The sequence below is a fragment of the Periplaneta americana genome, chromosome 6 (genome assembly GCF_040183065.1).
Source record: "Periplaneta americana isolate PAMFEO1 chromosome 6, P.americana_PAMFEO1_priV1, whole genome shotgun sequence".
Classification (NCBI taxonomy): Eukaryota; Metazoa; Arthropoda; class Insecta; order Blattodea; family Blattidae; genus Periplaneta; species Periplaneta americana.
Genome location: NC_091122.1, coordinates 129,279,150 through 129,305,062, shown reverse-complemented (window position 1 = coordinate 129,305,062; position 25,913 = coordinate 129,279,150). Strand labels below are relative to the sequence as shown.

Genomic DNA, 25,913 nt, shown 5'->3' with positions numbered 1-25,913 from the left:
TATTTTCTGATAATATTTGTGGTCGTTCACGTATATATACCCTTAACGAGAAGGTTTCACCTTGTTAAATTTAAATGCAGGGAGCACGAAGACAGAAATTACAAGAAAAAAAAAGATCATTTCAATCCCCAAACATCCTTACAATCTGAACCATACCCACAATAACATTAACGAACAGCATAAACGTTTCACACAATTATAGAGATTTGAGAATCTCCTATTACTTTTTTATGGATTGAAATGTGAGTATTAAAAGCATACAATGAAAAATTAAAGGTTCGTGTATATTTTAGTCTATACTTTCATAGTTTTACAAGAGCAAATGAACCAGTTAGAGGCTTTTGAAGTAAACGAAATGATGATAAGGAAAGATAATGCTGCACTGGCACACTTGCATTGTTCTAGAATGATAAGTTCACTCACTCCTCTAGTGTGTCTCCAAGAAAATCTGTTTTGTCGGTTTTGAGCACAGAGTACAGGTCAGATTCTTCCAGTTCTTTCTTGTAGCCCTTTGAAAAGATTCCTCTTGTCCAGCTGAAACAAATCAAACAATACATAATTTATTAATTTAGTTATACTGGGTATAGAAGGTGAGTTTATTGTGTGTTGAAGGATAGAGATGCCATATGAGTTTTCAGGCTTTCACGGTACTGTGAGTAGAATTAGAATTTTCGGTATTCCATCGTGTCTGATCATAGAATTGCCAAATCAGGCCACTCTTTGTTTTAATTCCTACTATGAATAGCTGCAGTGGACTGATGAGTAGTGTTACCAATTTAGCAACTTTGTCACTAAATCTGACGACTTTTAACTGTTTTTCGGAGACAGTTTCTTTTAACTTTTTCTATTGTTTAAATAGGGAAATGGCTACTTTTCAGCATCCTCTAGCTACAAAAATAAAACTTTCTCTGTTAATAATAAGTAACTAGCGACTTTTGAACTGTTTGGCGACTTTCCCGTACGTTTCAGTTGACAACACTCTGATGAGTGGGAGACTAAAATTTGTACAGCCCTGATAGAGGGAACACTGATCTACTTAACTATTATAACATGTCTACATGCATGTTGTTTCAGGAGAAATATCAAATATTTCAGGATAATGTTATTTACGTTAAATTATATGTATCGAGTCCCCTGTAGCTTACTTCTTCTCCGAAGTTGAGCGGTTGTGAAATAAATACGATAGGCAAAATTGTACCATCTAGTTCTTTATGACACCACACAGTAAACAACGCACGTTATACTTCATTCTACAGTTGACACCGAGATCACCAAACTTCACTACACTCTATTTCTTTGTGTGAGGTCATGTAAAGGAATAGTCAGCTCATAATGGCTTCAGCTACCTAGTTTTTGTATGACCAGTAGGAAAAAGCGTAACAGTTTCTCTAGCTATTTTTATGAAGTAGCATGTAGGGTAGCGGCAGGTGACCCAAGACAGGACTACACATATTTTCTATGAGAGCATTTTAAATAAATCTAAGCCAGTCTGGTGTGTTGTACAATGGCAACATTTTATATTCTTACTTCCAGCTCTCTTAATAACGCATTACTCCACATAGTAGAATTTTTTTAATGTCGTATTTCGAGTCCCTTATGTTACTACACATACAAGTAGCTTTATGTTCAGATTCATTTCTTTTATATATTTTCTTCATGCTTGGAATAACTCCTCTCCTGTTCTATTTCCTTTAAATGCAATAATATCGAGAAAATATTCTTATATAGAGAGATCCTTCGTAACTCCGCGAGTGAACATTACGAATTCTACTGTATCAGTATCTAGTTTATGTTTCCACCTAAAGCGAGAGATTAGACCACTGTTTATCCACCTTTGATTTTATTTCTCGTTCAGCTAGTGTTTAAATATTCCTTATCCTTCTTTGTATTGTTCGTGTGGATAATTTCATACTGTTAAAAACATCAGATTATTCGGGACAACTAATGTTAGCAACTTTATTCAGATATGTTTTAACGAACTGTCCTTTATTATAGCACTTCAATGATATTGCGATTTCCAAAGCAATAACATAACTTGCATGGAGTTCCCACTAACTCAGCTTGATTCATCATATTTTAGTTATTTGAATTTAGTTTTTTTATATTTTAATTGCTTCGCCTCATCCAACCATACGAAAAGAAAATTGTTTATACTTATTTTCTATTGTATATATTTCTGTTTACAATTACATTGGATATGTTCATCCTTACCTATGTTTTCGTGAAAATATTATGACGTGTCGTAATGTCGCTAGATTTGAATTATAAGTGCCTATTAGAATTTTAGAACACAAGAGGTGTGTACATTGTCACCATATGGACAACAAATAAAGGGTTCAGAGCCATAGTGGGTCATGCGCCATTTATTAAAAACGAAGAAAGCAAGGGTTAAAATTAAGTGAATACCATAACTTAATGAAGATTGACATATCATTTAGTTTTAATGTGCATACTTTATATTACTTGCTATATGTTTCCATTGAATTATGGTAATAACTTCATTTTAACCTTAATAAGACCACAGGAATAAAAGGGGGAATGTCACTTTTTTGTGAAAATTGAGATAATGGTAAAAATTGGAAGTTCATGGTTAAACGACAATAAAACATATTGAACATATTTTTATTATTAGATTAACCACCTTTCAAAATGCATGGTGGTATTTATCATTTGTAGCACACTTCTTGAATAAATTAGTTTTGAACTTTAAATTAGCTCTCCTGAAAATCTTGACATTCCCCCTTTTCTTCCTGTAGTCTTCCTTTGTTTTCTACGGTTTTAGTAAATGGCGCTTGGCCCACTATGGTTCTGAACCCTTCAAATACTGTTCCTCCCAGTCTTCCTTAAACACACGTTTCCGAACACACGTTGAAGGTTTTGAGAAAAAATCAATCTAAATCTTATCAGGTAACCCGCCACTGATAGATGCCTGTGTACTGGAGTTGTAGTGGAGTTCGAAGGAAGGGGGGGGGTGAAGCGAAGGCAGTTTACTACGCTGTCCCTGCGACGCCACTACTGTTCTCCAACCAGGAGATCAACCGTGAAAGGAATGTGCTTACTATTGCGTCATCTATTGGAGCGAAGTAGATAGATAATATTACCGTTATAACGTCAGTTTAAAAATCATGCGCTCTCCTGCATATGTTATTTCCTCTATGGAGAGATTAAAAGACCAGGAGATTAACAGTGATCTAATTTTGTAACTAGGGTAGTATCAATATGTGTGTATATCAATGTTATTGTTTGTGCTGTGAGAGCTAGCCAATACAGATTACGAGTACCCACGTGTGTGACCTTATGACATCAACATTCATTCACAGCATTACCCCGCTTCGTCTCAGTCTCCAAAGACTTTCTCGTGGTTGGAGTACAGTATTGCTAGTGATCACGATGACATTTTTGCCGATCCTTGCCATAAGACCTTCTCTTCCACTCAACCAGTCTTAATGTATTAGTGACATAGCCTATATATTTAAATTATTAATAGGCTATTTACAATACACTAAAGATTCTCCGGCAATATTCTTCAGTTAAATTTTAACGACTAGTTCTTACCGGTTGCTCGTGTTACGACGTGCATATTATCTACCAACATCGCGAAATTAAAGCGTCTACTGAAAGCAAGAATAATTTTAAAATCGTTCAAGGTAGTCAAGATAATTTCGACTGTTAAATTTCAAAACTGGATTCCGTTATTGAGATTGCACACAATCTAAGTATAATGGACGCAACAGAGCATGACGCTTGTAAACGTGTCATTTTATGATTTGATAAGGCTCTGTTATACCTTCCAGCGCTTATCTTACTTTTGTTGGCAGAATTTGCTGCTACGTATATTGTACCGCACTTCTCAAGAACGTAGTACAGTTAGTAATGAAAAATTGTTGGACAATTTTAAATCAGAAGATGAAAATTTTTCCCATATTAAACAACTTATTAAATGATTGATTTTACTAAATTGTATAACTGTACAGATATAACGTCGCTGTTATTCCAGAACTTCGTAACCACAGAAAACAACATTTTCTTCAGTAAGAACAAACATATTAACGGACCGTACGAAGGTATTTTTACTAAATATAAGTACCAAAACCTCCTATTGACCATTTACAAGATTTTATGTTGACAGAAAAAAGCACCAAAAACTCGTGGTATATCCAAACATTAACTATACGAGGTTTTGTATTAACAGGCTTGTTATCATTCCAATACGTGGTTTTCTATTTTCTCAATTGCGGAAAATGTATTCTTTATTCTTAATTGTCCATAAACCATTGAAGATCCATATTTTGCAACCGTTAAATCCCATACTTCGATTTCAGCGATCATTGGATTTACAGAGTGTATTAATAACACCGACGATAATTACAAATTTTCGTAAAAATGTTCCTCTTATTAAGCTACATTTTAGTTTTCTGATTTTGCTAAATTTGATAATTATACAGATATAATTATACATTTTGTTGAAAATTTTCCCTGTATTAAGCAAATTCATTTTAGCACATTGATTTTTATAAAATTTATAATTGTATTGATATGAAAATAAATTTTCCTCATAATTTTCTCTTTGTTAAGCAATTTTTAGCTTCATTTTTACTTATTTATTTAACGACGCTGTATCAACTACTGGATTATTTAACCTCGATGGAATTGATGATAGTGAGATGAAGCCTGACATTCGTCTTAGGTTGGGGAAAATCTCTGAAGAAACCCAACCAAATAATCAGTTCAAGCGGGAATCGAACCCACACCCGATATCAACTCCGGGTAGCCACCACACATATGCAGACACACGAAACTGTACACGCTCAATTCAAAACGGATCATGATTTATATTTATTTATTCATTAAGGTGAAACGAGCGTTGAGGGACTTCCGCTGATTTTAGCAAGACTTCTGACTTCTGTTGCATTCAAATAATTATAAAATACGATAATTTGGTCCAGGGAGCATCCGTTTTTGGTGCAAAGATGATTCGTTTGGCGTGTTTCTTAATTTGAAATTAACCTAAGTGGCTCAGTATTTATTCCAAAATCGGCGGAAGTCCCTCAACGCTCGTTTAACCTTCATTAAAGACATCAGCTCAAAGAATTTGAGTGACCTAAATACAATAAACATGTACAGTATAATGTGATTTGAAATATTAAAGAAAAAATAATATTAACTACACGAAACAATTTCCTCGGTGATAGACTACATTCAATATAACGTAGAACTTCGCACTAGCTTGAGTATGTGAGTAACTGTGAAAGTGATGTAAAAATAAAGTAAGAACTCCACAGATATAACAAAGGCGGGGAATCACGAACCACATACAGTATTGTTTTCCTCAGCCAATATATGAAATTAGCCCCATGTGGAGCAAATAGTGTTGTGGCAATGTAGATAAATCAGTAGACCTAAAGTTCTCAGGAAATTACAGCCTGTCGCTAGGATATCAATAAATTGAACGATTTTGCGATACCCGTCTTCGGGCTGGTAACGTACCGTAGAGAAATGTAACATCTACTCAAATCTCACTAAATAATAATTGCCGAATTGATTTTATATTATAAAATGATTGCCTACGCCAGTTGTAGGGATGGGATTTCTTACACCATTGTTTCAAGTACAATGAAAGGCACACCACGATACTTATCATGTGCAAAGGGAAATGTAATGAGGTATGCAGATTCAACTGTCAATATTACGTTTAATTTCTCGATGAAACACGTGTGTTAATATTCTACACATAATTGATGTTGATCAAATAATACATGTTGGTGCCAATGTTAGTACACTTATTATCAGACACAGCAATGTGTGCGCAAATGCGGACGTGGAAGAAACTAGTGGCTCTGTAAACACAGATAACATGCGTACCTTGATTCTGGTATAAATTATTCGAGATTTTCTACGCTTATTGACTTTTAATTTTGTCAAAAAAGCTGTATTTTATAAGTAAGGACATTGAAACAAATGAAATGGATTTTTAAAGACAAGGTGTAACTGAACTCCACGTCTTCAAAGAAAGATAAGTCATGTAAACGTAGCCACATTACAAACCTCGTATGGCCGCAGTGCCGGATTTAGGCCTAGGCAACCTAGACAGCTACCTAGGGCGGTAATTTTCGGGGGGGGGCAGAATTTTTTCTCTCTCTTTCTCCTCCTTTTTTCCATTTTCATTTTATAGTTAAATTTATTTTTAAAACACTTATTGGTAAAATTTTCTAAAGTTTATTCTTGAACACCTTGTGGAAGTGAGATATTGTTTTGTTATTGCATTGCCGTGGTCGTGGCGAGAGTAATAGTAATATACGTTACAAGAGCGGTTTGTTGACGTTTTCATGGTCGAGGAAAAGATTGAAAAAGCGAAACGTAGTTGAGCTTTTTTAATTTCCGAGAACATGAAAACAAACATACCGCTCGTGTATCGTACATTATTTTGTGCGAAGATCGTTTATTACATACCTGAAAGACGAATTTCTAATTAGTTGTAATGAAATCTCCATGTTGGTTTCTGTTTAATGACGGCAACTTCGGAACACCAAAATATCTTTCTTGCTATAAAATGTTTTCTGTGTTTACTATACTCCAGCAGGCCGTGATATACGTCTGTCTTTTTTTTCCCCCAATCTATAAATGCGAACTTAAAACAAACGGTAAGTTTATGTAATGATTTATTTTTCATTTTAATATTTTAACAATATTATTTATATAACATATTGCAGTAATAACATCGGCATCTGGAATCTTATTGATTTTTTCACGGCTTCCTTAATGTTACTTGTATCAGGAATGCAATAAGTTTCGTGGAGTAGTAGACTTTACTTAATTTTTGCAAATATTTAAAAACAATAATTAACATTGCAATTTAGGTGAAATTGCAGTGGTAAGTTTCCAATTTATAATTATTACTATGTTAAACGTCTCTAAAAATAATATGTTAAAAGCCTAAAGCAGTAAAATGAATGTCGCGCTTAAACGGTAAGAAGAGGGAAATTGTTATGTGTGTTACGTTGGGAATACTGAATGTGGTATTTCCCGCGGATTGGTTCTGTGCGGAAAACAAGCAAATACGCACGATCTCGCACAAAAGGAAAGTGTGTAGCTGTATAGTTATATTGTAATGCCGGAATCACGTTATTATACTATGAAACTGCTTAAATTTAATTGCTTGTCTAAACAAGAATGCATTGTTGAAAATCACATTGGATGTGTGTTTATTATATTATCACTATGAATAGTAACCACAACTCTCAGTTACATTTCAAATATATCGTCAACAATACTATTTAGGCCTAATCACTTTCCAGCATGTGCACTATATAATTCGATATGAAATGTTTATTCCCAAAGAGTTGGAGGTTTATTTTTAAATTTACCGAGGTAAGAAATACTCGTAATAATTACACCATCAAAAAAAAAAAAATTAAAATTAATGCTTAAAAATTAACCACAGCTTGACTTTTACAAATCAATTTTATTTCAACAATGAATAAGTATGAATACAATCAACTTTACAGGGAGTTATACCTGAAATCTTGATTTGCAAGTATGAATACAGTACATTTCTTTGCATCGAATCTGATGTGTTTCGTCAGATCGACTTTGATTACATCACCAATGCTTTCTCTGTGAAGAAAGTACAAAGGAAATCTTTATAATTCACAAGTAAGACGCGCATGTATTTTGATTCCAGTAATTTATTATTTTCTTAATTGTAACATTTCATTCAAAACTAAATTAAACCACAGTCTAGTGTACAGGGTGTTTCAGAGGTGGTGTTACAAACTTTCAGGGATGATGACAAAGAACACATGTATCAATTTGAGATCAGGAACCCTGGTCCGGAAATGACCGAGTCGAAAGTTACAGGCTGTCGTTTATTAAACCTCTGATTCTGGAATATTTTATAGCAAGCAGCTTCTCAACAATGCAATTTCACTCACTGGTTTAGACTGTATAACGTTACAACACAACACAGAAGACGTACTGCCCGGCAGCAGCTCCACTCCCACTAATGTATGTATTAATTTATGTAAAGTGACGGAAAACCACAAACAACAACTGCATTCACGCGATAACATAGCAAAATACACAATCCAGTGACAACAACACTCAAAGCTATCTTAAAACTTCCGTCATAGGATTTTGTTTCATAATGTTCGGCTCGCACCCTGTATAATGAAGTTTCACTCCAGAAATAGTTTGAAACCTAAACTTGAATGACTGTTGAACATATGTGATTGAAATAGTGAATCATTAGCGAGGCTTAGAGGCCAAATATAAATATTCCATCTACGACCTTCTACTGTAAATTATATAATACCCGGATTTATAAACACTGATTGACTGTCTAAATTGTGAATTACGAGATGTACCAATCTGTCTCCACCGTAGTGTAAAGTTGACTTAGTTAGAAGTGATGAGGTTACTCAAGTAATAGTGAAGTGCGGAATATTACACTCTAGGTTTCATATTAATTACTAGGGGTTTGAATTTATTTCAGGAGTGTGTCACTACGACCTACAAGATCAGTTGAGCTAACCTTGAACTGGACGCATTCCCTACCCACATCGGCTGAGTGAGTATATTGAAGTTCGTGCGTACCCAGGTTAGAAACAGGCCACCCCGTCCGTCCCTATGTCAGCCCCCTCCGAGCATCGCCAGCCGGTGTTCGGGGAATGCTTCTGAATTATGTTTGCCGCCGAACGGTCGCGCTCATTTACGAATATAGCACGCTGCACCGTGAACTTAACCCGGACTGTGGTAATAATCATAGGCATATTTGGATAAATGATGACGAAATGAGTCAGAGGACCAATGCCGAAAGTTATTTAGCAATTTTGCTTCAATTGGTGGAGGGAAAACCTCGGAAAATCCCAGCCATGTAACTTGGGACAAATTAATGCCGAAGCAAAGGTGGACGATCATCCAACCAGAATGGAAGTATCGTATGGTTAGCACGATGATCCCCCCAGCCGTTATAGCTGGCTTTCGTAACCGGATTTCGCTACCTACCTAACTCCCCAAGTGCACCACGATGATGGGTGGGCACCGGTCACATGCACTGGCCGAAATTTCATGGGAAAACTTCTTTTTCAATCAGGAGTCGAACCAGCGTGCATTCCGTAACGCGAATCCTAGGCAGGATGCCTTAGACCACGACGCCACGGCGTGGGACTGAGACAAGTTAACTAACCAGGATTTGAACCCCATCCTTCTCGTTTCAGAGTCAGATATGCAAACCGTTAGCCTACTCCACAGAGGTGGACAGTCATGTTTTCTTGAAAGTATTTATTGCTACTCAAATTTTCAAGAACTGTAAAGCAAATGTCACGTAATCAATGGAGAATTCTCGGACTTAAATCGATATCATCAATTCCACCGACCTAAACAGCTTCGCAGTTGATACAAATAATTAAAATCTTATTAGAAGAACTTAAAGAAGTGTTTGCTACGCAGTTCTTTATAACCAGGAATATTGTGGTAGCTACAGTTTAACTTTATCGCCTTAAGAATTTAGGAATTTGTTGTGGACGAGTCTTCTTGAGCTTATATTTCACGGTGAGTGCACAAACTTGAAATGCTCCAAAATGGTGTACATATACGAGTGTAAGATAAGATGTGACGTAGAAACATTAAAATATGACTATAGATTTGCACGTGGTGTGACGTGTAAATGTCATAATCGCTTGGAGAAACGTTTTAAATTATGTTCGTGTTTATATATAAAGTCTATTTCTTCAAACTTATAACTTCATCTGAGTTGTGTATTACTATATATTTAATGTAGAGCGGATAGTACCACATGTCTCTATGATTTTTATATAAAACACTCTAGCACTCTCAGAAAGATTAAGTTACATAGTCGTTCTCAGGGGCCATTCCAAATAATGTTAAGACACGAACATGAGACTAATAGATTGACACCGCTCTTCACTGACTCACTAATAAGTGATCGATTAATATTGACACTGATTTTCACTTATTGATGAATAAGAGATTGGTAGTGACACCGCTCTTCATTGATCGACGAATAAGAGAATAAATTTTATACCGCTCTTCGCTGATTTACTAACAACTGATCGATTAATATTGACACCGATTTTCACTTATTGATGAATAAGAAATGGGTAGTGACACTGCTCTTCATTAATCGATGAATAAGAGATTAATATTGACACCGCTCTTCGCTGACTCACTAATAAGTGATCGATTAATATTGACGCTGATTTTCACTTATTGATGAATAAGAGATTGGTATTGACACCGCTCTTCATTGATCGACGAACAAGAAATTAATATTGATACCGCTCTTCGGTCATTCAATAATAAGTGATCGATTAATATTGACACTGATTTTCACTTATTGATGAATGAGAGATTGGTATTGTCACCGCTCTTCATTGATTGATGAATAAGAGATTAATATTGATACCGCTCTTCGCTGATTCACTAATAAGTGATCGATTAATATTGACACCGCTTTTCATTTATTGACAAGAGATTGATATTGTCACCGCTCTTCATTGATCGATGAACAAGAGATTAATATTGACACCGTTCTTCGCTGACTCACTAATAAGTGATCGATTAATATTGACACTGATTTTCACTTATTGACAAATAAGAGATTGGTATTTTCACCGCTCTTCATTGATTCACGAACAGGAGATTGATATTGAGGTTATTTTTCAATCTTCGACGAATAACATTGATATTGACGCCCCTCTGCAATTATCCATGAATAAGAGATTTATTTATTTATATTGACATCGCATTTCACCTATCCACGAATAAAAGATTGATATTGACACCAAAATTAATTTATTAACGAATAAGAGCTTGATATTAACATCACACTTCACGTATCCACAAATAAGTTACAGATATTGACACAGCTCTTTACTTATATGTAAATAACTGATCGATTAATATTAGCACCTCTCTTCACTGATCCACGAAGAGTAGATAGATATTGACACAGCATTTCATTTCACCACAAATTAGAGACTGATTGACTGATGTTGACCAATGAGTAACATATTGATTGACTGTTATTGACAGAACGAATAAGAAACTGAGTGATTTGTACTTACAAGAAGAAGAGTTTGGACAAAGGGTTGGCTCTCCCATAGGGGTGCGGTTTCTCTCTTTTTTTTATGGGTTCCATGATGCTGAGAAGCTTCTTCTTGTTACTCCTTCTGATTTACGTGACGTTTACAGAACCAAGTCGATGACGCTCCGAACAATTATGCACTGCTGCTGCTGCTCATCGCTGTAAAGACAAAACACACAGTTAGTGGTGCACATTATCTCGCTACACTGATATTTGTCACGTGACAGCCACACATTTGGGATCATATTCTTCAAACATCACAATTCACTATTCTTAATTCAGATTTCAACAATATACTTTCAATGGTAGAATGAGCTAACATACATAAACCAGTTTACAACAACTGGGTCCTCGAGAACTCGATACCGATATATGTTTCTCAATTCAATACTCGATCACGTTAGATATTTTTGTCCTAGGATATTAGATACCAACAACTATTTTTGAGCTTGTACAATCGTCAACATTAACAATTTTTCGAGCTTGATACTTGATATCGATATTTTTATACAGGTAATCACTTTTGACTTCTATACTCGATACAGATAAATATTTCTACTTCTGTACTGGATACCGATAACTATTTTTAACTCTTATATTTGATACCAATATCTCTATGTTTGAGCTCCAGTACTTGTCACTTTTACTAGAGACGAGAATTTCATGCACTATAAAATCCCAAAATATGCATGGATTCATGCACTATCAAACTATGAAACATGCACCCTAGATCATATATATCTAGATAGCTCGGCCTTATAGGCTTTAACGGAAACTTTTCTCAGGTTTACTATGCTGCCATGTAGTTGTTACATAAGGAGTCACGTCAAAATTCCCATTTGAATTGTATTAGCGACTGAACTGTCATCTCGTGCTCGTTTACGGCGGACGGGTGGCGATCCTGGCAGTTGTTCTCTTCAAAGTACTGCCGAAGTTAACATAGGGATGAGCTATCTGTTACATATATGATCTAGGCATGTACGAACATGCGGAAAAAACATTAAAATATGCACTTTCATTTTTGTTGCAAATTTCTTATTCAACTTCACTCTTTTTTTGCACAATTAAAAACTAACATCATTTCTAAATTGGTTTCTGTAAGGTTTCTGCGCTTCATAGTCAATATGTTTTTGTAGGCAGAGAATGACCTCTCTACATCGCAAGACGTTATGGGTGCAAATTTGAATAAATCTTTTTCTGTTATTTAGTTGTTTCTTTCTTCACTCCTGATTTATGATGCTAAAATAAGGGACATAATACTCGAGAAACTGAGGTGTCCACTCAAAACCATTAAAACCTGCATTTAAACTGAATATAATGTATATTATATGCATGATTAAGCTAAAAATTGCTTAAATATGCATTATGCATGTTTTTATCTCTAAAAAGGCCAAAACATGCAAATATGCACGAAAAAAGTACACATATTTGGAACCGGAAAGTAATGAAATGGATAAGTATTAAGTTTGAGCTATGTCCTATGTTCCTATAAAAACATGCATTTGCATGGAATTCTCGTCTCTACTCATTACAATCTATAACAATAATGAAAACACAATCGAGCGATGGAGCTGTTTCTTAGAAATTGCGTAATTACATTTTCTTAAAAAAAAAATAAAAAAATAAAAAAAAATAATAATAATACTTACAAATAGCTTTTAGAGAACCCAGTGGTTCATTGCTGCCCTCACAAAAGACCGCTATCGGTCTCTATCCTGAGCAAAATTAATCCAGTCCCTAACATCATAACCCACCTCTCCTCAAATCCACTTTAATATTATCCTCCCATCTATGTCTCGGCTTCCCCAAAGATTTTTTTCCCTCCGACCTCCCAACTCACACTCTATATGCATGTCTGCATTCGCCCATACGTGCTACATGCCCTGTCCATCTCAAACTTTTGGATTAATGTTCCTAACAGGTGAAGAATACAATGCATGCAATTCTGCGTTGTGTAACTTTCTCCATTTTCCTGTAACTTCATTCCTCCTAGCCCCAAATATTTTGCTAAGAACCTCATTCTCAAACACCCTTAACCTCTGTTCCTCTCTCAAAGTGAGAGTCAATGCTTCAAAACCATAAAGAACAACCAGGAATATAACTTTTCTATAAATTCTAACTTTCAGATTTTTTTGACAGCAGACCGGATGACAAAAGGTGATAATAATAGGCTAATAATAATAATAATAATAATAATAATAATAATAATAATAATAATAATAATAATGTTAATACAGCACATATTCAGAAGTGGAATTTTGTCCTCGTCACCATATCTAACTCCACGTATTTGACTGTTTGTTTGTACCTTTACGACTTTAAAATGTTGAACTATGTAATTTACGACTGCTAAGTTAGTATCTACAGGCTCGGTAATGTAGAGCATTCTTTCGGGTTGAGAACTTAATTATTCGCTTGGAAGCGAAAATTCTAATTCTGAAATGCAGGTCTACTATCAAGTCGAAACTATATTAGACGAAGATTAACTATTATTAAAATTATGATTAAATTCCGCTTCATATGTTTCTGAAATATGTCAGAATGAAATATTAGTATGTAATCAAAATTTGTTCCTACCTACATAGCAGTAGGTAAACACTTGGATCGACGACCACGCGGCTTTACGATGCATTGTATTTCAAAATAAGTTGTATGTTATGCATGTAGTGCCACATGTACATATATATTTTACCATCGGTGACAAGCGCATTTGGTTGTTTGAACAACGTTAGCTAGTGTGAAGTGTGTTAAAATGGCAGTGAATAAGCCCATCATGTGAAAATCCTTTCAGACGTTAGGCAAAACGCGAACGGAATTTCGTAACATGATTCAACAAACATAAATTAAGAATAAATGGATCCGAGTGCAGTGTTTGTATTTTCCTGAGTCCTGAAACAATTTTGTTGTTCGATTTTTGAAGTTCAATATAATTCTACATTAAAAAAAGTCACTGACATGAGGAAAAATGCTGAAAAAATTCTGCACTTAGGACACAAATGCATTTTGGAGTAGGATGTCATCAGTCAGCCGAGGTTCACCATGAGAAGAAATCGATCTATGAGCCTACAATTAATTATTTCAAGCTGAACATTGAGGTTTTCGACTTGCTCATAGGTGCTCGAGGGACAATCCCAGCTTTTGCTCTGCATACATCTCTGAGGGATGACAGTGTAATAACAGTGTTTAAAAAATTCTAATTAATCATATGATGCCACATTAATGCAGTTGTAATTTCTCATGTCCCTTTTTTGTTTTGTTTTATTATTATTCATTACTTATTATTTACATTCGGAATATGTATTATATGTCTTTCTCGTGTTAAATTTTGCCGCACCTGGTTAACATGTTTCGGCCTGTTATTGGTCTTCTTCAGAACTAGTTGTTGGTGATCTTGGTGCTTTTTGCTTTGTTTCCTGTGGAAAGGCGCCAAGACCAGCAACAGCCAGTTCTGAAGAAGACCAATAACAGGCCGAAACATGTTAACCAGGTACGGCAAAATTTAACACGAGAAATACATATAATACATATTCCGAAGTGATATAATGTTAAAAGTTGTGTAATCAAGATATATTATTTACATATGTATATTTTTGTGAGAGTATACCCTCGATGGGGGCAGTTTGTAAATAAATAATAAATATACTATACTTTCGGTCTCTGCACATAAACTTTATATCATAATAATGTATGAAGTATAGTATGTTATAATAATAGTAATAGTATAGTATATTATAGTAGTATAGTATAGTATATTATAGTAGTATAGTATAGTATAGTATAGTATAGTATAGTATAGTATAGTATAGTATAGTAGAGTAATAATATAGCATAGTATAGTATACTCAGGACTCAGGATGTTATAGAAAAACATTTCGCAGAAGTCACGGTATTCTAGGCATAGGTTTTGTTATTTATTGGAAATTGTAATAGTTGCAACACAAGCTGGTGATTTAGAATAATATATTCCGGGATTAGTTTCCAACAGTTGTACAAACGCTGAGACAAGATCATTGTAGTCGGGGAGGTCACTTTGAATGTGGATGTGCTTACGGTACCGTTGTAGACTCTACTATATTACATAGGCTACAATATAGACTGACTAAATTATCTCCCGTCCGGAAAGCGGCAACTTTTGTTATCGGCAAATGTGCTCCCATTCGCTGGTTGCGGAGACAGCGGTGATTCGACAAATTACAATTTTAATGTAAAATGCCACGAAATATAATCAGGTAAAACTTCATGTTTTTCACTAAGATAATTAAGAAAGGAGATTCTGAAACTATCAGCTTCTTATTCCAAATAGTTTTGGCACCTAATTCGGAAATACGAACTTCATACAGTGCTCGGGTAGGTATATAATTATCAGTGGGAGTGAGCGGTCACCCTCGGTCTCCGACCTAACCACGAGTGACTTTATATGTGGGGAACTTTAAAAGATAAAATGTATAAAAAATAATCTTCATATTCTTGAAGGACAGAGAAACAGAATATGGGAAAACATCGCCCCCATTTCTTAAAGGGAACTGTAGTGAGTAATGCGTCATTTCTTAAGCAAGTGTCGAAGTGTGTGGAACATGAAGGCGGAGTTTAAGGATTCCTTTTTGAAATGTGGTTAATAAATAAAATTTTAGCTTGTTTTTCTTAATATTAATTGATGCTACTGATAATAGTTTGTGACTTGTCGAATCACCGAAACTGCATTATCTCCGCAACCGATGTGTGATAGCGCAACCGTTGAAACCCAAAGTTGTTGCTTTCCGATCGGGACATAATTTGCTCACCTAGTTTTACACACATATTCTAATAAAAAAACTAAAATGACAAGCAAAATCAGTCTGTCACGTCGGGGACTTGAGTTTAAAATATCTTCGGGAGTGAAGATGGTGTTGTTTGGTTGTGTTGGGGTAGATTTTTCAATTATCTTTCCATCTTTTGTCATAATAATTCATAATTACTAGGCTACTTTTAAGCAGAAATGAAGTAGCCTGATTCGAAGTATATGTGACATCACAGTACAGGTATAGCTACATTTGTGTATGAAATAGCTGTGCATTCTCTACCCCAGGGATGCCAAACATGCGCTCCCTAGAGCGCAAACATTATCATCCCTACTTCCTCCACTTCCTGTCCGCTACAATCAGTGACGAACAGTTTACAGAATATTTGAAAATGAAACCAAGATACAGCTTCAATAGGGAATAGGAATAAAGCTAATTGTCTATTATGTTTCGTTCAATATATAATATTAGACGATATTTCATTGCTATCCATGGTAAAGATTAGGGGGAAAAACAAATTTACAGATACATAATTATCTAAAATTTTTGCTGTGTTGCTCATTTTGTGGAAATTTGTTTTTATTTCGGATCTTTTAATTCCATAAATTACAAAATGGTTAAACGGTTTATTTCCAACAGTTTTATAAAATATTAAGGAAAAGTGGTGGAGATTTATATACTAGTTATTGGCAATAGAAAAGTATTTTAACATGGAAAATTATGCAGGTCGTATAATTGCAATGTTTGGATCGATATATTATTGTAATCAGTTTTTTTAATGAATCAGTGTAAATCAGCTGCACACTCGAGGTTAAATGATTGTCATCTTGTCTTTGTTTTGCGTCTATGTCCTAGTACAATCTAGCCGAATATTTATACATTAATGGAAAACAACAAGTGTCTGCTATCAGTTAATCACTAAATAGATGAATGTTCAATAGTTTGTGTGTGGACTTATCAATCTTATCCTAATTTATGTTTAGAATGTTGATTGATTTTACAACATGAGTTTATGTACTACCCGCCACTGAAGCAAGTTTGAGATTGAGAGCGATGCATGGACGTCAATCGTTACTAAAAGATTTGGAGTGAGGTTGACGGCATACTTTCCTCTTCCTACTCTACACTCTCGCTCTAGTAAGACGAAGCCAGGACACAGTTCTGTTACTAGTTTTATTATTTAAATAACTACATCTTCGTGGCTGATTATAGGTTCATTGCAAAGGTAAAATGCCTTAGGTAAGACGCTCGAGAGTGTTGTTGTAGGGGGTATATTTGAGGAGTATTGAACTGATATTTTCACTATTAATATAAACATTACATATAAATTATGTAAAATAAACATAAAAGTGACCAAAAACAGTGCATTTGAAGACATTGCAATAATATCAAAAGACACATAAAATGCATCGAACGCAAACCAGAAGAATCAATAGCGTCAAAATCTGAAAAATATCAGGATATTAACTCCACGTTTAGCATGGATTTGTGTACCATGATGGTCAGTGCCAACATCCGAAATTTTAGGGAATTTCTAGAAAAGTACACAGAAAAATAGTGGGTTTTCAATGGTGATGAAACACGAAGAAATGTCAGACAATAGGAAGATCCTGTATTACTCTCATGCAACAAAAACGCCATGTGAAACTGAAAAAAGTTTCTCGCGATATAAAATCATTTTAAGTGGTATCTGCAGAAAGTTCAAGTTTGGTAACTTATGAATGCTTATTAATATTCATTGCAACGATGATGATGGAAATGGATATCACGGCTTTAGCATGCGTTTATATCTAATATACGTCTTGTTATGTTATAGCTCCATATTGGTCGCTTGATTTCAGTAGTTGGTCAGAATATTTTTTTCTTGGTTATTTAACGACATTGTATCAACTTCCGGGTTATTTAACGTCGATGAAATTGGTGATAGCGAGATGGTATTTTTCGAGATGAGGCTGAGGATTCGCCATAGATCACCTGACATTCGCCTTACGTTTGGGGAAAACCTCTGAAAAAAAATCCAACCAGGAAATCGGCGGAAACCGGAATCGAATCCACACCCGAGCGCAACTCCAGACCAACAGGCAAACACGCTACCATCTGAGCTATGCCGGTGGCTGAGAACTTGTTAAGTAGTGCTCCACTATATTGGGAGCTGATTGTATTCTACGAACACGAAGCGACGACCTGTTTGTTTATATCTTCATACGTTGCATTATCTGTGTTCGATGTACTACATACCCAATGTCTTTAGGTAGCTGAAATACTAAGCCTAATAATTACTGTTCTTATTCCGTCGGATCCCGGTCACTTAGTCACTCGTAATGAGTGCACCTCTGCACATACGGTCTTACTAATAAAAACTCTATATACAGACGTTTAACTGTCTTATACTTATACAATGAGTAGCTCGTTTATAAGTCGTGTGTAAATTACTTACTAATAATCACTACATATGTCGTGTATAACAGTATAACTGTTACACAGCTACGTCATAGTTTCGTCATTACTTCATTACGAAAGGTAATAGAATATCTGAGGTTCTCTACTGCATCCGGTAGAGCGCTCTAGTGTGGCGTGTTAAATATCGATAGTATAACTGGCTCTAATCGATTACCACACTACAATTTGGTCAAAGAGTACAAGCTACAGCAATATTATTCTAATAATTCTATGATCTTTGGTTTGTTCTTCTGTGGTTACAAGGTAACAGCACGTACAGCTGAAAACCCGGTGCCGAAGAGAATTTTTCTCCACCCATCCTTCATTCTTCACCGATTAAGAAAGGTACGGGACAGTACTGCGTGATATAAATTGTAAAGCTGAGTTAAAAGTGACAGAAGAAAAATTCAATTTATTTACTTCTTTAAAATCTCTAAATTCCCTTTAAAATTTTCAAAATGTTACTTACTGTTATGTTGCACTGATCCCTTACAATGAATCACTCCTCTTTCTTTTTTATAAATTTTAAATATTATAAAATATACGTTATTCCTAAAGTCTCTTGAATAATCGGAAGTAGCTTTTGCAATTTTGTCAGCTAACAATTCGCTATGAATGACTTGGTCTGCAATGCCTGTTGATCCTGTCAAATATCCGGTGGGCAATGATCCTGCGAAATAGATTCCTTACTTATACTTTCTGTATCCTCTGTTATTCTGACCACATATTGCATCATTACCGCATTATCGTCTTGTCATCGTCTCAAAATGCCCTTGTACTTGAAACGCAATCCAGTTTTTACTAGTTACTAGTCAATTTGTTTATTCTTCAACCCGTTATTTGTTAAGTCATATGAATCCAAATTAAAATCGTTTCAGTGCTAAAATATATGAAAATAAAAATGTTACACATCGATTTTTCTTTCAAGGTTGCCGTCTTCGTCACTGATGTATTATTTACGTTTGATTACACCTGAAAGCTATGCTCGATTACACTGAAGGTGTCCCACACCTGCAACTTATTAGCACTATTAGCTACGTCACACAATCTGACGTAAACAACTACATTTCTCTCATTCAGAAATTACGTATTTTTATGTTTGTTGTTACACGTTGCATTGGAATCATTTTCGCCTCACATTTCAGAAGTGTCATCAAGAATTTGTACATAAATACATTAGAGTAATGGCTTTGTAAACATGCTAGTATTTCAAATGTGTTGATTTTATGTCACTATGTACTCGAAGAACATTCCAGGAACCGGACAATAACACAGGACTCTGACTGTGAGGAGTGCAGCGTCATGCTGACTCCACATAACAGGAGTCCCACATTTTAATGTAAGTGGTGTATATGTAGATATACTTATGACTTTTAAGGAACCCGGAGGTTCATTGCCGCCCTCACATAAGCCCTCCATCGGTCCCTATTCTGAGCAAGATTAATTCAGTCCCTACCATCATATCCCACCTCCTCAAATCCATTTTAATATCCTCCCATCTACGTCTCGGCCTCCCCAAAAAACCTTTTTCCCTCCGACCTTCCAACTCGCACTCTATATATGCATTTCTTGACTCATCCATACGTGCTACATGCCCTCCCAGTCTCAAACGTCTGGATTTAAAGTTCCTGCTTATGTCAGGTGAAGAATACAATGCGTGCAGCTCTGCTTTGTATAACTTTCTCCATTCTCCTGTAACTTCATCCCTCTTAGCCTCAAACAGTTTTCTAAGCACCTTATTCTCAAACACCCTTAACCTCTGTTCCACTCTCAAAGTAAGAGTCCAAGTTTCACAACCATACAGAACAACCGGTAATATAACTGTTTTATAATTCTAACTTTCAGCTTTTTTGAGAGCAGACTGGATGATAAAAGCTTCTCAACCGAATAATAACAGGCATTTCCCATATTTATTCTGCATTTAATTTCCTCCCGAGTGTTATTTATATTTGTTACTGTTGCTCAAAGATATTTTAATTTTTCCACCTCTTCAAAGGAAAAATTTCCAATTTTTATATTTCCATTTCGTACAATATTCTGGTCACGAATCATGATCATATACTTTACTTCCAAACCTATCTCTTTACTTGCTTCAAGTAAAATTTCCCGTGTTTTCCCTATTAGTTTGTAGATTTTCTCCTAACATATTCACGTCGACATTACGACGAAGTGAAGAGAAGCGTATAGAAGCATTTGAAATGTGGATATGGAGAAGAATGGAGCGTGTGAAAAGGACAGACAATAAGAAACGAAGCTCTGTTGAAAAGAGCGGGTGAAGAAAGAATGAAGCTGAAACTGATCAGGAAGAGAAAAATGAATTAGTTAGGTCACTGGCTGAGAAGAAACTGCCTAGGTACTGAAGGATGCACCGGAAGGAATGGTGAACGGGAGAAGAGTTCAGGGCAGAAGAAGATATCAAATGATAGACGACATTAAGATATACTGTATATGGATCATATGCGGAGACTAAGAGGAAGGCAGAAAATAGGGAAGATTGGAGTATGCTGGGTTTGCAGTGAAAGACCTACCCTTGGACAGAACACTTATGAAATATTCACGTAATTCGCAGCTGATGTAACCCGTTCAATTTCAAACCCTGTTATCCTGAACTTTCCTAATGGCATATTCTAGAGCAAAGTTAAAAAGTAAAGGTGATAGTGCATCTCCTTGCTTTAGCCCACAGTGAATTGGAAAAGCATCTGACAGAAACTGACCTATACGGACTCTGCCGTACGTTTCACAAAGATACATTTTAATTAATCGAACTAGTTTCTTGGGAATACCAAATTCAATAAGAATATTATATAAAACTTCTCTCTTAACAGAGTAATATAAATCTATGAATAACTGATGTACTGTATCTTTAGCCTATACTCCCATTTTTCTCCAATATCTGTCGAATACAAAAAATCTTATCAATAGTCGATCTGTTACGCTTAAAAGCACATTGATGAATTCAAATAATTTAAGCTACATATGGAGTTAATCTTGTCAAAAGAATATTAGACAAAATTTTGTACGACGTCAACAAAAGTTATATTCCTCAAAAGTTACTACGGTTAGTCTTGCCTCCTCAAAGATAGATACAATAAAATTATGGACTTCTTCCATTGTTCTGGTACAATTGAGGACCGTTTTTGCAAAACTTGCTAACTGCAAAATTTGCAAAATTGATATTTTGATGGATTCGTTAGCGTAAGGCAGGCCTCTACGTGATGTTCAAAGCGTCTTAGTAATATTGGTTTATTTCCCTTCATTGTAGTGTGTCAAAGTGTGATCGTTTTTTCAAAACTTGCTTTCTGCTATAAGTGAGAGATACAGCAAAACTTGCTCACTATAGTGTTTTGTGTCTCCTGTAAAATTTAGTTTTTTTCAGTTAGCAAGTTTTGCAAAAACGGCCCTCAATTTTCTTTTCCCAAATAGCAAGTACAAGCTTATAAATTTCGTTAGATAATGCGCTTCTATCTTCTTGTATTAATTCTGCTGGAATTTGATCGATACCTGTAGACTTGTACTTTTTCAGCTTTTCTATCGCAGTTTTGACTTCAGTGAGTGTGGATTCGGGTATAAACGGCTCAGCAGTTTGTATTTGAATTTCGTCCCTATCATTCCTATTTGGCCTATGTACATTTATTTAGTAGTAAGATATAGGTAAGGAAATACAACGGTAAATGGTTAACAGAAAGAGTGAGAATATTAAGAAAATGTGAATAGAAAATGACGATAATTAAATAAAAATGGTTGAGGGATTTTGAAAATAAATCATTGGTGAATAAAAGCGCGTTTAAACATGATGCTTATGTTGTTACGTTTACATACAGTTCTCTGCACTTGAAAGAAGTAACAGCCTTCCTGTTGTTGATGTTGTCATGTCACGTTGTTACCAATGTTGCTAATGTCAATTCAGGAGAGTAGCTATCTCCTTGTCATTAAATGGACGTACATTTCTGAAACTACAGAACTACCGTGCAGTAGTTCAGCAAATACACTCTGCTGTGGACCAAGTGATACTGTTTTCATATAAAAATTCAGCGAAATCGGGTTAGAAGTGAAAAAAAAGTGAAGATATGTGTCCTACTCATGTTTTGTTTATCACTTTTTATGTTAATTGGCGGCCTTGTGAGCTAATTATCATAAGACGACCGAGTTCTTCTAACTGTTAATGTATAATATTAGTTCGTAATCTTCAATAGAGTGACAACAGAATGTCCAAAAGGCCAAATCCACGAGGAAGAAGTATAAGAAGAAAGCATCGCTGTAATATTACTAGCAATATTGTTTATAGCAGCGGTGGCGAAAACGTAATCTTGCGCCTAGCCACTGTGTAACCTGCAACGTGCATAGCACCTATGGAGGGAGGCGGACACCCGAAGGGGAAGTGAAGCAACTGTATGACTTACTAACGGATTTCATTTTCCTTACGTCAAGCACTTAAATATAATTTTATACAGTACAAGGTTACAAACTAATGTTTAGTACGTGTAACGAAGAAAGAAATGAACAATATCACAACCTAAAATTAACTGTCTTCAGTATATCTCTGCGACAAAGTTTCAAAATCAGGAATTATGTCACTTACTGCCAGTCGTAGTTGATCACGAAGGTATTTGTCTGTCAGTCGTGATCTAAATTTAGTTTTTACTATTTTCATTGTTGAAAATAATTTTTCACAAACGTAAGTTGTAGCGAACATGGCTTCAACAGAGCAAGCGAAAGAACGAAGCTTCGGATATTTATTTTTTGGCAAAGATTTGAAAGTTCGACATTTGTCAAGTCCTTACATCTAGCTTTCATTTAACATCACATAGTAAATCAGTGAGTTCAAATTGAAGAGCTAACCGCATTATTCGTACATCTGCTGAAAAAGGGTCGATGTACAGAGATGATGATGATGATAATGATGATGATGATGATAACACTTAACCTTTTAATGTTTCATCAGTGATATGTAGTATAATGCCGTTTTGTGTTATAAAACCGTTTTCCTCGTAATACTTGTGAACAAATCATACATTTAATATTCTCATCACATTGACAGCAAAAAAATGCGTCCTCCCATCCTACTTGAAACTTTCGTACATGGTTTCGAGAGAGACATATGCCATTCGAGGTCAGAGACAAATACAAATGGAACGGAGCTTGACTCCAGTGAGTGAGAGGGTGGGAGTTGGCGGAGAACCTCCACCAACCCCAAGCAAGCGAAATGCACAGCTATCACTGCGAGCCACAATGTCTCGCGAGTCACGTTCTCGCCACGGCTGGTTTATAGTAATGTCACAAGAGGTCTGCGACTTGCCGATAAATCCACGAGCGAAGCGAGTGGATTTATTTGGGAAATCTCAGACCTCGAGTGATATTTATTAGGACTATTTCGTGAATAAAATACAAAATGTAAATAATATATCCCTAAAAATTCGCCCACAAAATGATAATAATTGTATATTTATGAATACTTAACCTATTCAGACATTGTGAAGTTGAAATAGATGAATATCGATTATTGCAATAAAGAAATTGAATGTGATTTAGTAATGCCAATTGAGAAAAGCGAAATAAAGGTTTAAAAATTTTCTGCGCTTTTCTCTTGTTATTGTAACACAAATACGTTTTCATTATCTGCTGCAGTCATAATTTAATTTAAACATTTTATAGTATAATTACAAATAATATGATTACTACATTAATTAAATGAACACTTGTTATGAAGGAGTGTCATTTTCTTTAGATATATTGGACATGGAATTAAAAGATGTAGATATAGATGTGGAAGTAGGATTTCGTACTTTATTTAGTACAATGGATTCATGCTCATCGATTTACGTGGAAACAGTTGACGACACTGACTAAACAAAAGAACGACCATGCGATAAATTGATAATGATAAATCGAGCTGCAGAAATTATCGCGATGTATGACTGTGATTGTTTGGAATTCAAAATTTCATTACACTTCATTGGCTGAAAATGGAATGGCGTCATATAAACGAAATAGTTACCGGTAACATGAAGTTTCAGTGATTCATTACCAGGGAATGGATTTATATGGACTAAAAATGTATGAAATATGTAATTATATGTACTTATTTTTATAAAAAAATACGAAATTAAATATGGACTTAAAATGATAAAAAATTATTATCTACGTTAAATATTAGTACAGTTTAATCAAATTAAACAAAGAATATAATGGACGTATCTTAGCTTTCATTGTACTATTTTGTTATGTGAAATTCCAACAAAACACAATTTTTATTGCCTGTTACCATGACAATGGGTTACAAACCTATTTATGTTAAACATTAGTACAGTTTAATTAAACTAAACAAAGAATGTAATGGACATACCTTATTTTCATTGTACTATTTTGTTATATGAACTTCAAACAAAAGACAATTTTTTAATATGTTGTTAAACCAAGAACTTTTGTGTAGACGATACTGCACACTGACACAAATTACAAAATAATATTTTATTATCAGTTTAAATTCTGAAATATAACTTCTTAAGTTTAAAGTTATGGAACTCAGAAATGTCTCGTTTCAGCAAGATGACGCCACGTGTCATACTTCTCACTAAACAGTCGACTTTTTGAGGGAGAAGTTCAGAGGTTTCATCATTTCGCGTGGTGGTGATGTTAACTGGCTCCAGAGATCATGCGACTTAACACCGCTGGATTGCTTATGGGGTTATTGTTAAATAACGGGTTTAATACCATAAACAGTTAATGACCTAAGGAACAATATCACGTGCGTTATTCGTGAAATTAAGCCTGATTTATGTTCGTCTGTTTTGAAAATTAGAACCCTATACGCGCAACCCAACGAAGCCACGGTGGCCTTTAACTGACGTTCTCTTCCATAAGTAATGACATTAAGTGTGCTTCAAAATAATACTAATTAAATAAATAAATAAACCACTTTCGTTTATACAATTTTTTTCATTTTAAAATTATGACACTCTTATTGGAAGATGCTTTATAATATTCAGAAGGGTACTATGTTGTGGAGTGATTTATTAACTTCCTATAAACAAACGCATCTACAGTTTAGTTCGGAGGATAACGTTATGTAATTGTCCAGCCACACACAATTAGATACCAGTGGTAAATTACAAACTGGCTGCTCAACGAAATATATTCAGATGACTAAGCGATTTGCTTTTTGTTGGTTGTAAGTAGTACGAAAATTCACACGTCGGCTAATATGACAATATGATAATATGTTGTGTTAGGTAAAATCCGCCTTCACGCTGACTCATCCTATTTCTGTCTAATATCACGTCGAGAAACCAGAAAAAGAACATTAAGACTCTTCAAGTTATGAAAATTATTTTATGCTCGACCATGCCGAAATGTAGTAATTATACACCTGGTAGCAGTCCTTTAATGCATGTCATTAAAGTACACCTATTCATTAAAGTTCAGGTTTTCGATTATTCTCGGATATGCAATCGAAAGACAACGAGGGAAACGTCACGGAGGCTGGAAATCCAATACTGTCGCAGAAGGTTATGTTCTGTTACTATAGTAATTAGCGTTAATTGTAAATAATATTCAAATAAATTCAATTTGTCATCTCGTTTTTCAATTCTAAA

At 35.1% G+C, this 25,913-nt stretch overlaps 1 protein-coding gene across 5 annotated transcripts in view; it reads right to left on the bottom strand.

Moving 5' to 3' along the window:
• Nucleotides 1–25,913, bottom strand: part of LOC138701729 (ATP-binding cassette sub-family C member 4-like) — a 102,830-nt gene that overhangs the window by 58,294 nt on the left and 18,623 nt on the right. For all 5 annotated transcript variants that reach the window (XM_069828939.1, XM_069828940.1, XM_069828943.1 and 2 more), the window contains exons 2-3: nt 11,085–11,263; nt 424–534 (exon numbers count right to left, since the gene is read on the bottom strand). In XM_069828939.1, coding sequence (XP_069685040.1) covers nt 424–534; nt 11,085–11,158 — 185 coding nt within the window. In that variant the 5' untranslated portion in view covers nt 11,159–11,263. The remainder of the gene's footprint in view (nt 1–423; nt 535–11,084; nt 11,264–25,913) is intronic.